General features: G+C 46.1%; 1 protein-coding gene across 2 annotated transcripts in view; it reads right to left on the minus strand.

Moving 5' to 3' along the window:
- Positions 1-821: 821 nt before the first annotated feature.
- Positions 822-14585, minus strand: part of MFAP5 (microfibril associated protein 5) — a 40532-nt gene continuing 26768 nt past the window's right edge. For both annotated transcript variants that reach the window (XM_005295735.4, XM_005295736.5), the window contains exons 4-9: positions 12923-12964; positions 8619-8654; positions 7793-7828; positions 6160-6247; positions 5626-5699; positions 822-3982 (exon numbers count right to left, since the gene is read on the minus strand). In XM_005295735.4, the coding sequence (XP_005295792.1) occupies positions 3861-3982; positions 5626-5699; positions 6160-6247; positions 7793-7828; positions 8619-8654; positions 12923-12964 (398 nt within the window). In that variant the 3' untranslated portion in view covers positions 822-3860. The remainder of the gene's footprint in view (positions 3983-5625; positions 5700-6159; positions 6248-7792; positions 7829-8618; positions 8655-12922; positions 12965-14585) is intronic.

Genomic DNA, 14585 nt, shown 5'->3' on the forward strand with positions numbered 1-14585 from the left:
CCATCATTGGCCACAGGATTGGAGACAAGATGCTGGACTAGTTGGGCCATAGGCATTTCCTGTGTTTCTAGAAGCTCTGTCTAAACAAACACATGAGCTTGAAATCTCCCAGGTCCTGAGAATGCATTTCTATGGCTGGTGCAGTCAGTCTCAGATGAGTTTATGGGACAAGCAGACATTTTGGGAGAAGTGAGAAATCTTCATAATCCTCATCTGGAATGCACTGGAGAGACATTTACTTCTTGTATAAAATGTGATTCTTAAGTGATGCAATGGATCTGAGTTACTCATATTTCTGAGTTTAGATGGTTCAGTAGGTTCTGCCTGGGTTGTGAAAAAATATATTCCATCCCCATCCCTTCTTCAACTGGACAGTGGTACATTCTCATCACCAAAGCAGGGTGTTTTCGTACTAAGGAATTATTTTCTCAGAATGAAATTTTAGATGGCACATGAGTTATTCTAGTCCTCAGTGGTCACAACTAAAACTCTGGATAAACTGGTTTAATCAGCTGGGAAAACAAATGCCCTAAAGAGATTACAGGAATATCTAGATAAAATACTGAAATGCCACAGGGCCCAGCTCATCAGGAATCAGGTGCAATTGCAGAGCTCTGTAGGAAGTCCAGGACTGGGAGTGCTGCACATCAGGATTGAGGGACGTCAGCAGACCTGTGCGGGAATCCCAGGAGTGGAATAGCAAGAGCTGCCGCTGGTCAGGGAAATGTTGAGGTGCACAGAGCTGTGTTGGAGGCCCAGAACTGGCTACAGGTCAGGATGAAACAAAAGGAAAAGCAGAGACAAAGAAGCCAGAACACAAGTTGCCAAGACTAATCAGAAATAACGTTTTCTTTTAATGTTTTGGTGTGCATTACATGGACTATAATGTTTAGACAGTGTTTTCCCAGAGGAATTCCACTTACAATCCCTGCATGCAGTGTGAGGTTTAAGCAACAGCAAAGGTTTCTAATGCATTCCCCCAAACTGTGTGAACATGAGATTTAGATATACTGTACAGTAACTATGTAATATATTTATATATCTATATATGTTTACATTCAACTCTATATTCAGAGAGGAGACTTGGTCTAATTCCACTTCCTTCTAACATTTTTATCTCCACTCTCCTCCAATTGGCAGGACTCTTTAAGGCCCTGATCCTGTACCATGGAAGTCAATGGGAATTTTGCCATTGACTTCAATGGGAGCAGGATCCTAGCTTTAAATCACCTCTTCCCAATGTAGCAGGCATCTGCTCTCTATATGAACTCATCCTCTACATAGGGCAAAGCTCTGCTCCCTATGTAGTGAGTCTCTATTTACATAGAGGAACTCCGCCTTCTGCATAGGAGAACTATGCCCCTATAGTTCCCAGGGATGGGTAAACTCCCTGTTTACCTTGGAACTCATTCCCCTATATAGTGAGTCTGTAGAGAAAAATTCAGCCCCTGTAGAGCAGATCCCTGCCCCTACATAGGAAAAATCTGCCTCTACAATGGGGTATCTTCCCCTAAGTAGGATGTAACACAGCTTCTCTCTGTACAAAGTAGACATTTGTCCGCTCTGAAGAGGCTTTTATATAGGTCAACTTTGCCTTTATATAGCAGAACTCTTCCTGTATCTAGCCCTCTTTCCTCTTTATTGTGTCACCCAGGCCATATATAGCAGAATGCTGCTCATACCAAGTGGAATTATGCCCAATATATCAGGAGGTGGGGAACTAAACAAACTGGCCTTCCCTTATAGTTGGGAACAATACCTTTGTTAATGACTGAGCCCTGCCTACTCTCCTCCCCACCCCTAACTGTAGTGGGATAAACTACCTAACTGCGTGGCCCCAGCTGACCCTGTTGCCATAGTTAAGTTGCACTGCTATAGTGATTAAGACCCTTCAGTATTGTAACAGGGTGGCTTGCCCAGGAGCTGGAGAGCCTGGGCCTAAAACAATCCTGATGGTGAGATGAGCCTCACCTGAGGGGAATCGGGTATTCTAATATAAAAGGCGGCAGGCTCCTGTAGGGCTCTGGTTGAGGCTGTTAGTGAGGGGGCTGTGCCAGAGGGCTCAGCTCGTTCCAGAGTGGTGTGGGGGAGGTGATAATTTTGACTTTATAGTGGGGACTCATTGGGGGCTGTTTGGGTTATTTTGTGATTAAGGACTCTGAGGTCTGTGTGAGCTTTGTCTGACGTTACTCCAGACTGAGAAAGGAGTGGTGTTAGCCCCACCAGAAATGGGGGGGGGGGGGGGGGGCTTAAGGGACCTGTAAAAAATTAGGGGCAGGGTGCCTGCAAAGCAGCCCCTGGCTGGGATAGGGTACTGGATAAGTGACCACACCACTGTAAGTATATTTCACAAATCTTCTCCCACTCTGCCCCAAATGACTCACTTCTGCCCCAGCCCACAATGGAACAGCCTAGGGCTAGGGGAATGAAATCCCTTCCACACAGCTGGCTTATCTTTGCATGTGTGCCCACTCCTCTGGCCATGGGGCTCTCAACCCCTTGCATTGTGAAGTAGGGCCGAGTCACCCTGCCAGTGCCCAACAATTTATTCCCTCTCTTTTTCCCTGTGCCAACCCAACACACATTTCCTGCCTGCTGCAAGAGCTCCTGGTGGTGGGGTGGGAGAGGAATTCCACAGAGACTTTTAAAACAGCTGTGACGTATTTCATATGTATAAACCTGGGTTGAGCCAAGACTTCCCCAAATTATCCAGGACAAACCAGTTCTTTATCTGAAAGACCCAAATGTTCCATGCCCCTCACACCAGGAGGTACCGAGTTCCCAGCCCATCTCCATGATGTACCAATTCTTCAAGTTTGCCCTTCCCCGGCACAGGAGCTCAACTAACTGGCATTTGCTTGGATTGTTTGCAGTGATACCTTCGCTGTGGATCCCCTGGGTGTGGCATAGAGCTGGGAGGAGCAGAGAGGGTGGGCTAGGAGGAAGACCGGCACACTTCTCAATAAATCTTATATTTGTATTGTGAAAAATAGATTGCTCTGCTAAGCAAAGATTCTTCATTGGCTATTGTTCCTATGGCAGAAGCAGATGGCTTGTAACAAAGGGATTCAAACCTTTCCAGAGCTGGTTATAAATGAACTACTGCTGGCAGGGCCTATGAGACTTGTCTTGAATTGTAGCTGGGAGTTGTCAAGGTTTAATTCTCAGTCCCACAGTTGTCATTTCTCTGGCACTGAGCAGTGTAGAGATGGGGCATGGAGTCTCCTAGGGACTAACGCTAGGCTGCCAGGCAGTAAACTGCTGTCTCAGTCCCCTGAGACTGGGATGGGATACTCTAAGGATTTTCACTCTGATGCCATGCAAGAAACCCGGATTTGATTCCTACTCCTGACCTCTTGAAATGTTACCAGAGTATTGGTCCTGAGGATCCTAGATCATTGGGGGCTGGAAGAGCTGCAGGGGCTGGGCCCAGCATCCTAGGATTTAGTGAGTTGTGTAGTCATACAGGACACTCAGGTTTGCTCCATCCAAGGAGTGCTGTGGTGACCAGGCCTGAGCCTCCCTAAAGATTTGTGAATTGTAGGAGACCTACATTCTGTCCCCACCCTCATCTCTCTCTTGGCGGGGGGGGGGGGGGGGAGAGCAAGAGATGGAGCAGTGCAGGAAATAGGCTGATCACGACCTGCGAGATCAAGTTTGGGATAAAAAACATGAGCACCCTTTAGAGGAGACAGCAGCCACTAACAGAGAGGACCCCATGCACTGCACCACCTGAAGGGTGGGGTGGAGAGAGCTGGTGTTGCAGGAGGGCCAGTAGGACTTGTTTGGGGTTGTAGATGGTGGGTTGACAATGATTCTCCTCTTCCCTTTCCCTCTCTCTCTCTCCTACTGGTTGTAGCTCACAGAGCATCAGGCTTATTCAGCTCCTTGTTCTGGCCCCATCTGCAGGGAGGGCCTCGGGGCTGACCGGAGCGGCGGATGCGTCGAGGGGGAAGGCCAGCCAGCTGGCGGCAGATCTCATCTGGAGACAAAGGAGAGAGTTGCAGAGAGACACGAGACACAGGATTACGGCTTCATTCAAGCTCAGTTCATCACATGAACAATTAGCAATACAATCTTGACGTTATCCATATAAACTTGTGATGGACACTGATTTAAATGGGACAGAGAAACGAATCCTGAAACCTTTACTCAGAATTCATTCTGTGACACAATTCACACTGAAGTCACTGGGAGTTTTGCCTGGATAAAGACTGGGCTAGATTCTGCCCTCATTTACTCTACTGTAAGTCAGAAGCCACTCTTTTAAGCTCAGAGGAGTTACACTAGATTTCCCCTGGTTGCCTTTGAGTAAAGACTTGCACAGGATTTGTAGAATCTAATCTATTAATCAGGGAACACCATGTAAATTCCAGGTGAAACCAAGATCTTTAAAACCCATTGCTAGAGCCTGCTTAAACTATGGATTTGGCTACTGATCCGTTCTCAGTGTTCATACAGAGCTTTGTGGAACTTCAGATCTGGATCCACAGGTGGATTTTGCCGCTGAGCTGCTTCCTATCTTTCTAGTTGTTCAGATCCAAGGGTTTGGTTTGGCCTGTCTCCCCTGTCCCCAAATTTTGGGGATGTTTGAGTCTAGATCTGAACTCTCTGCTCTGGCCCATCTCTAGAAGTTAATATTAACTTGGGATTAAAGTTGCCGTTTCTATCAGAGAAGTGACTCTGCAAATCCCAGCTCCTTCCTTTTGTGTCAATTTCAGCTTGGTTTACAAATCGAGAGGAGTTTTCTAAAAGCTGCTATCACATATCTGGATTTTCAGGTCCCAGTTTTGAGTACGTTCTCTCTGCTTCTTGCATCTCTACCAGCAATAAAGTTTCCCCAATGGGAAGCCAGCTAATGATTCTACTGATAATGCACAAGGCAGAATAAAGTTGCTAGCCCTCCCATAGCTTTATGGGCTCTCCAGGACTAACAGCAATAAAAACATGACTGTTGGGGCTGGTCTACAGGCACTGCTTTTACTATACGCATTTAGAAACAGACATAGTTAAATATGTGCTACCCCATAGTATGGACAACATGATACTGGTATAAACAGGAGCAGATTTACCATGAAACACCCCATGCGGTGGCATGGGATCCCCAATGACAGGGAGGCCCCCAAAATGCAGGACAAATATCTGACAATCTGCCCCCGAGTCCCAGACGGCAGCGCAGCAGGGCTCAGGCCGGCAGGCTGCCTGCATGCTGTGGCTGGTGGCCCCATGCCGCTCCCGGAAGCAGCCCCAAGTAGAGAGGTAAAAGGGAAGAGGTTCCATTAGGTCCCATTTTGTAGAGTGCGCAGTGTAGGCTACAAGGCCAGAAATCTGTAGTAGAGGTGGGCATGGATTCCCCCTATGATGCCACCTTATAAGGTGGTACAGCCACCCCTGTCAAGAAGAAGGGAGTGAGGGGAGCTCAGGAGGGTTGGAAGTGGAGCCCCAACCTCTTTAAAGGTCAGCCACCTTGTGCCACTGTCCCATCAACCACTAGTTCCCCCAGAGAAAAATGTCACTTGACAGGCAGGGTACAGTTTCTCATTAAGGAAAGCATATCTGAACAAGGCTGCTTCCCTTCCCCCACAGAGCTCTGCTCTACTGCTCCTCCGCCCAGCCGCCACTCACCCTGCATGAATTCATCCTCCTTGCAGACCACACGAGAGCACACCTCCTTGTTTATTATGTACATACGACGCACACTGAGGGGATGAGAGGCCACCAGAATCACGTCAAGGATGGGAGAAAGACATTCAGATTCATGAGAACAAAAAGTGATATAGGCAATAATCATTCAAACAAGGACGCATATCCTGAGTTCCAGTCAGTCCTTACTAAGGCAAAACCCCTATTGATGTCAACAAGGCATTTTGCCTGTGTGGGGACTTCAAGATTTGGTCCAATACATACATTAAATAATAATGAATAGCTCACAGAACATTTTACAACTTCAAAGAGTTACAAATATATTCAGTATTAAACTGCATTAGTTAAGAACCTCAGTTACACTTTTAGGATTCACTTCACCCACTTCTCTTCCCTTGTAGGGACTAGAACTTGGGATAGAACCCTTGTGTCTCCATAGAGTGCACACTTTTTGAGCTGGATGTGCTCTTTGTAATAGTGACTTGGTTTTTATCCTGGGGATTGCAGGCTTCTTACCTGGTAACACACAGGTAACTGATACACTGTTTCACAGGTTTGTGAACGGAGTACAGGCGTGTGCAAGGGAACTGCTCCTCACGGCATTCTGGGAACACACACAGGTGCAAATGAATGCCATTGGCCGTTGTGATGTGGACACAAGTTCACTAGGCACTGGACTGCAAGCCTCCATTCATTTTACAAAAGCCTCCAATCTGGGGCTGGATTGGATCTAGTGCTCAAGATATTAAAGGCTCCATACCCCATTTCCTGATATTCTTGAGGTCCTGGGACTGTTTAGAGAAGAGAGACCCTGATAAAGGTGTCATACTAAATAAATGGTCTAGAGGATGAGCATAAAGCATTTCTATTCCCCTTAGCTCATAATACAAAAACAAGAGAACATTCAGTACAGTATACAATGAACCTGTGGAACTCACTGTGGGGAACGGAAACTGGGGGGCCTTCTTTTTAAGAACCAGAGTGACTCTAAAGGCCTAGATTCGGACCCCTTAACAGAGGACTGTTAATGCTGACGGCCTCTATAAAAGCAGTACAGGCCAAGACTTGAACAAGACTGGCCTGAACAAGATTGAACTGCACGGTTCTCTGCCAAATTCGGTCAAAGGTTATGACCAGAGGAGGGAGGAGGGAGTAAACAATGCAAAAGGCCTCTGCATAACCACTTTAGCAATATAATAACCGCCAGTTTATGAAATATAATAACCGCTTGCATGAAGAAATTGCTTTTGCAAATGCCAACTTCTCCTGTGATTCCAGCTATCTGCAAAATTAGACAATCATGTATCTTCTTTGAGCGTCCTATGTTAACCCCCTATGCCCGTTACTGTAAAACCCCGGAAAGATGATATGTACTCTAACGAGAAATACCCCTAAATTGGTGCCAAGTACCACCCCTAAAGGAAAAACACCAAGTGACCCCTTACCTAATATATACCCAATTTTCACAAATTAATTAGGAAGGTACTGGGAAAGGGGGACTGACCCGAACTCTTATTTCTTGCAAATGACGTATAATTTGTACTGTGCTTGCGGTTTAAAGAAATAAAGGCAGCCTGCATGCTGACCTAGGGGTGTCAGTCTTCAGACGGCACCCCAGTGCACTGGTATGTATGTCAATAAACTGGCCTCAGGCTTGAGTCTGTAAACTAAAATCAATGTGTGGGTGTCTTTGACCACGACATCACTAACAGAATATTACTCAGAGTTTAGAATAATTCTGAATGGACATTTATGCAAATAATATCTGCAGCCATATTATTTAAGATACAGCTTTATAAAGGATATAAAACCTCATGCTTCAGGTTATAACTCAGCCACTTTTCTTGTGAGGTCAGGAAGAAACTTCCCCTGTGGGCAGATTATTCCATAACTGTCCAGTATGGGGTTACCTGAATATAAGAATGGCCATACTGGGTCAGACTAATGGTCCATCTAATCCAGTATCCTGTCTTCTGACAGTGACCAGTACTTGCACCTCCCTCTGAAGCACCTAGTACTGCCCAAATGGATCTGGTCAGGTCTGGTCTGATCCAATCTGGCTATTTCTATGTTCCCAGTGGATAGGAAATGATGCCCTAAAGATGACAGGCTCCATGTCCCCTACTTTGAATCTCAAAACTAAACATACCTGGTATCTCTGTTGTGTTTACAATGGCAGCTGGAACTAGAAAACAAAGGATTTGTGAATTTTGGATTATTTGCTATGCTTCTAAAATAAACAGTGAAAAACAGGGGTCCTTAAGTGTAAAGGAGGGAGCATGGGGAATGTCTTACCCAAGGGAGAGCAGCTCCTCTAACAAAACAGTATTCTTTGCCACACAATGCCCTGTGGTATGGGCACTGGAACCCCCAGAGGTGGGGCAAAAGGGAGCTCACATGCCTTCTAATAGTGCAGTTCCTCTCCACCCTTGATCAAACCCTGCCTTGGGGTGTCATCCTTAGTTACTGACCCAGAGACAGGCCAGAAGGGAGATCAGGTTAATGTCTCCTTCAAAAGACAGACATTTATATTAATAAAGCAGTTGTACACACCTTGTTCATCTGCTACTACTTTGGGGGGGAGGGATAGCTCAGTGGTTTGAGCATTGGTCTGCTAAATCCAGGGCTATGAGTTCAATTCTTGAGGGGGCCATTTAGAGATCTGGGACAAAAATCTGTCTGGGGATTGGTCTTGCTTTGAGCAGGGGGTTGGACTAGATGACCTCCAGAGGTCCATTCCAACCCTGATATTCTGTGATACTATGCCTTCAGTATCAGGCAGACCTGTTGACAAAAAACAAGTGTGTAAAGAAAGAGGAATTTCTGGAGAGTTACAGCTGGAGTTAAGGGCAATGGAGAAAGTGGGACTCTGAGTGTGAAGTGACAGGGATCTCTAGTGGTGATACAGCTGGGAGTAGGGATCAGCAGGGAAAGAAAGGCCCTGAGTGGTCCCACTGTCAGAAGAATGAACTTACCCAAGTCATCAGGCACAGGTTGTATGTCAGGCACAACTGGAAAAAGAGAGAATGATCTGAAAGATCCTGCTTTGAGCTTTTGGTCCTCTCCCCTCCCCCCCAGCTCTGCCAGCCCCCCTGCTATTCCAGTGCTGGGCTCCCCACACAGCTCTGCCAATGCCCCTCAGTCCTAATCTGCAACCCCCCTGCTATTCCAGCCCTTAAGTCTCTCCGTATGCTGGATTTTGTATGATGAGTACCAAAAAGGACTAAGTTTAGACCCAGTAAAAGTCCTTCCGGCTGTGCCCTTAGGTCCCATTTGAACCTAACTCACTGATGGCAAAAAGTTGAAGCCTGCATTCCCCTCCTGAACTGCATCACCACTAATGCACATCAAACATACACCCTCTATCTATCTGGTGTTCTCTCTGAGGCTAGGTCTACTCTACGAGTTAGGGGTATGATTCTCAGCTGGCATGCACATTCTCAAGCTAGCTTGATGAGAGCTAGAGCAATTATAAACACCAGTGTAGCCACAGTAGCACAGGCAGCAGCAGTGGCAGCATGGCTTAGCCCTGCTGAGTACGTGTCCAGGGGTTTCAGGTGGGTTTGTACTTGGCATGGCTAAGCTGTGCTGTCCCTGCCCATGCTACCATGGCTACGCTACTATTTACACTAGCATTAGCTCTATGAGCAAGTATGTCTACACAAGCTGGTGATCACACTCCTGGCTTGTAGTGTAGACATAGCCTGATTCTCAATCTTTCTCTAGCATTTCTAAAGTGTTCTTTGCCATGCTATCTAGGTGGTGTGAGCAGTGCTTAATTTGTAATGAAAGAGGTGCTGGGGCTCAAGCAATTTTTTTTACTTTCATAACTGACATAGCAAGCCCAGAGGTACCGGGGCTATGAACTGCCAAGCCCAGAGGTGCCGGGGCTATGAACTGCCACACCTAGATGTACCGGGGCTCAGCCCTGGCACAAATTAAGCACTGGGTGTGAGGGGATAATCAGAAACAGCAAGATCCTTCTAGAAGATCCTTCTAGTCAGTCTCCAGCCTGCTCTTTATTATATTATTACATAATTATTATTTATTCTAACTGTGGACTTTTCACTATGAATGTGCTGTAGGTTTTCTTCTGTTCCAGTACCTTGGGAAATGCTGCAGGGGGAGAGGTGGGTATTTCAGTGAGGTCCCAAGATGATCAGGGAAGGACTCTTCCTGATCTACTTTGAATAGGCATTCCAGAGCCTGGGCCCTGCTCTCAAGGCTTTTCCTCTGGCTCTTACAAAGGTTTACACTTGGGTTTGGTTAACCATAGTGGGCCAGATGATTCTAGCTGCCATGATGGGCCCCTAAGATAGCGTGAGCCTATCCAGTAAATATTCACACGGCACCTCTCCCCACCTCAATCCACCCCCTCCTGGGACTTGGGACTCTCACTGGCAAGCCTTGGATCTCATAGCAGTGTGTTTTGCATGCAAAAACTGAATTATTACTAATCTTGCTCTGACCACCCATCTTGGGAGAGAGGCCTCCATATATCCCCTATCCTGGGCACTGATTTTTCTGCCTCCATTGGCCTGGGATTGGCTAGAGACCACATCAGGGGGACATTCCTAAAGGAATTAATAATATGTCCATCTCTGTTTACTTCTTTTCCCTTCACCCCCCTTACAGCCTGCTTATTACTAGCCCTCCCCATTTTCCACATATCTGTCCCATGGAGTACCCTAAAAAGGCCACTAGCTGTCAGCAAACATGCATGTAATTTGAGTCGCAGTGCTGCCCAGATGTGTCAGTGAACCTCTCCAAATCCTCTGCTATTTCATGGGAAGTCTCTTCCTCCCTGCCACCACCCCAGGAAGTTCAGCTCAGAGCCTGAGCTTCACATTTCACTGCTTCTTATAATGCACCCATCCCCAGAGTATCAAGGTGCCCTGTGTACATAAGTTAGTTCAAGTATAAAACAGCCATTTCCTATAGACCACGACGCCTCCACCCCAAACTAACCTCCCTGTGAGGAGTGCAGAGAACTCCAGGGTTGTATTGTAAAGGACACTGTAAAGGCACAGATGGGCCATCAACAAACCCCATTTCTAAACCCCTACTGAACTCTGAATCCAGATCCTGACTTCTCAGCTCTGGCCCATCTTGGGAGGCCGTACTGGAGGGAGAGACGTCGGAGGTGAGGAGCTGCCCTGCTCCTGGTTCCTGCAGCACTCACCTTTGGGATGGACAGCTGGGGAGTTCAGGGTGAACTGGGTTGAACCTAGCCCATATTGCAGAAAGGTGTAAAGCTGGGCAAGTGGAGTGTGGGTGTGATGTGCTCCCAACCCTGTTCCCTACACCGACCCTGTTGGTGGCCACATTCTGCAAGAGTCACAGCTTCCAAGAAACCTTTGAGGGTAGAATGTGCTGCAGGAGTGTAGCTGTGAGATGACTAAGGGATGGCTGGCTAAGGCAAGGTCTGCCTCTGAGAGGAGAGGAGAAGGCATAGTGATGTGGCACCTTATGTTTTCAAAGCACTGTACAAACATTAACTCATTTATCCTCTCACCTCTCTTTGGAGATAGGTAACGATCATAATCCCACTTTACAGATGGGAAAACTGAGGCAAAGAGAGATAATGTGACTTGCCCAAAACTACACAGTGAGTCAGTGGTAAAGCCAGGAATAGAATCCAGGTCTCCAGACATATAGTCCACTGTTCTCACCATTAGACCATGCTCTTCTTATATACCAAGTGTTCCACACTTGGCTACCACTGAGGTAGCTGTAAGGTTCCTCTAACTTCCCACTGTTAGAGAGTGACTCAGTGTTAGGTTCTCAGATCCCAGGATCCAACTTGTCTCTCACAATCCTTTGCTATAAAGCATCAATTCACAAACAATCAAAGAAATGCATGCACTCAAAACCATAATAAATAATAATGAATTCTTGAAGAACTCTAAAGTGCTTTGCAGATTGGTACATACAGAGCTTATTTACTCAGCACTGAAACACAGCCACATCTCTAGTTCTTCCCTGCCTCTTGTCCTGCACATCCACGCCATGTCCATATCTTGAAGTTCCTTCCTCCATAACACCTTAAGGTCTAGTCTTTTCCCTCTGTCCATGCAGCTAAAGTTCTCATCCAGGGCCTCATCTTCTCCCATCTTGATTTCTGCAATCTCTGGATCCCTGATATCCATACCACCCCTCTCCAGTCCATTCAACCCCAGCTGCAAAGAGCTTTTCTTGTCACTCTCACGCTCACTACATCAGTCCCCTCTTCAGACCCCTCCTTTTCCATCACATCAGGTTCATGTCCTCACCTTTAAAGGTCCTTCAGAATTCTACCGCCCCCTATTTATGTGGCTTTGTCTCTTACTGCATTGCCTCACTCTACTTTGCCAGCAATGCCAGCCTCAACCACCCATTTTAGGTGCTTCTCCCACAGACATTTTTGAGCTTTCTTCCATGCTACTCCCTCCACAGGGAATGCCCTTGCCTAGCTATTCCATAAAGCCATGACCCTGTTCTCCTTCAAATTCCTCCTCGAGATCCACTTTTATCATGATGCTTACAGTAAATTGCTAAATAGTAGTGACTGGGCAGAGAGCCCATGGGGATTGCTGAGATTAATTTATTTGTATCTGTGTATGTATCTCTGTGTGTACATCTCTGTGTGTATATACACACACAGATATAAATACACACACACATATATCTACACACATCCTAATATCTATTAGTGACTCAAACCCTGCTAATTGTGCACCTAGCTAGTCTTTATAACCACTATCACTGTTATCCTTGTCCCTTGTCTTGGCTTAAATTATATTGAAAGTTCTTTGGGACAGTGACTGTCTCTTACTTTGTGTATGTGAATACACCTAGTGCAATGAGATATCAATCCCGAATGGGGTCTTTGAATGCTACCATAATACAAATGATTAATAACAACCACCATGTCTGGGGTAGAACATGACAGGTGTTTAACATTGCATAACTGCACTACACAACAGCTGAGGCCAGGAAATGAAGAACTGAATAGCAGTGAGATAGAATATAATTATCCAGGACTTTAGGACCAACATACCTATCCCTGCACAAAGTACCATCAGATTTTTAACAACCTTGAGTGATTGGTGTGCCTATTTTAGGCTTCATACAAAGGAGAACACCTCCAAAATCTTAATACCCTCTAGCACCATATTGGGGCATTGGGATTAGCACTTCCTACTGAGTAACCAGCACCTTGGTTTTCTTTCAGCCCACACACATGCACACACGTGCGCGCACACACACACACACACACGCAGCAGACAGCAAGACTTACTTGTTGGGTCTTCTTGACAGTTGACCATCGGTAGAAACCAGTCTGCAAGATAAGGTAGGAGAGAGGGGAGAGTGGGGAAAAGACAGAAGGGGGATTTCCATAAACTGGAGTCTATATAATTATAATGAATAATAACAGTCATGAACTAGCAATGTATATACAGGAGACCACTGCCCTCCCCTGGATGGAATGAGAACTGCTCAGCTCTAGTCTTAGGAGCTATACTGCTAATAGATAAAGGAGATTGCCCTTTAGTTTAAGAAGTTTTAGAGCAAGAGCTCTACCATACATGTCTGAGTGGGCACAACTGGGAGGGGGCAGTAACAGCTGTGGAGTTGTAAGGGGCCACAGATTTGTTCCCAGACTTTGCATTTCCGCAGCACCATTTGCAAACCTTGTTGCATTTTACAAACATTAGCAAATTAAGCTTCATAATCCCCCTCTGAGGTAGGTTAAGTACCACACTGCCTATTGTATAGGAGAGAGAACTGAGGCACTGAGTGAGGGGAAGTGACTTACCCCAGGTCCCAGAGCCAATCATTGGCACAGTAAGGAACAGAAGGCAGGTCTCCTGGTGCCCAATCAACAGCTGTAACCACCAGACTATCTTTCCCCTCGGTTATGGAGCACCACACATTCCCTGACAATAGGCTGGAAGATCATTTACATCCAGGCATAGTATAAGGTGAGAAAAAGGGACAGGCAGAGAGCAATGGAGGCCACCTGTGCAGTCAGTGTAACAGAAGAGGAATAAAAACTGAGATACACTGTTTACTTTCAAAATGCCAACGGCAAGAAAGCTGCTTCTTTAAGCAGCTCGAAACAGGTAAAAGTTTTCTGCTAAACAAGGGAAGAGGAAAACATCTGCATAACTGTGGGGGGAAAGGAAAGAATTGGTAGGAAAAGGCTGGTGATACAGGGCAGTGCAGAGCAAATTAGAACTAGGACAGATGTAGGAATGACTATGATTCTATGATTCTATGACCCACTGTATAGTAACGGCTCTCTGTGAGCTGAGGGGTGAAAACATTATCTACTACCCCACTGGCCCTGTCACACTGTGCCCGATACACTATACCCTTGAGCCTTCTCCCCTCATTCCACCAAAGTTATCACTGAAGTCACTGGAAGCTTTGCCTGAGTAAGAACTACAGGATTGGGGATTGAGAGCCCTATTTATCTCTTACTTCAGTAATAGTTACTTGTATCCTGCAGGGGGAGAATTGGGCCCGTGGGCATAATCCTACTCTGCCGAATTTCAAGAGTTCTCTCAGGACCCTCTGTGTCCTGTCCCAGTGGAGTCCCCAGCAATGGCTCTGCAGCTATCCACCTTCACTGGCCACTGATCCAGGAAGTGCCAGGTATTACACACATCACCCAGGTACAATAACCCATTGCTTCTCAAAGCTGTTTCTATTCTGGCCCATCTCTTAATGGTAACATGCAAAGGGGGGAAATAGGGTTGTGCCCTTTTTTCTCTCTTTGTGATGCAGGTCCGAAATGCTGAACTTTTTTATAAAGTCTGCTTATTTTCTACATTAGAAATTCACTTCTTGTCTAGCCTTTCCTCTCCAGAAGACTAAGGACAATAGAAAATTGGTCTGATTATAAAATCCAAGTAACTAAGAGGGATTTCTTATCAGGCTGTTTAATTTGTTTGCTT

This window comes from Chrysemys picta, chromosome 1, assembly GCF_011386835.1.
Source record: "Chrysemys picta bellii isolate R12L10 chromosome 1, ASM1138683v2, whole genome shotgun sequence".
Classification (NCBI taxonomy): Eukaryota; Metazoa; Chordata; order Testudines; family Emydidae; genus Chrysemys; species Chrysemys picta.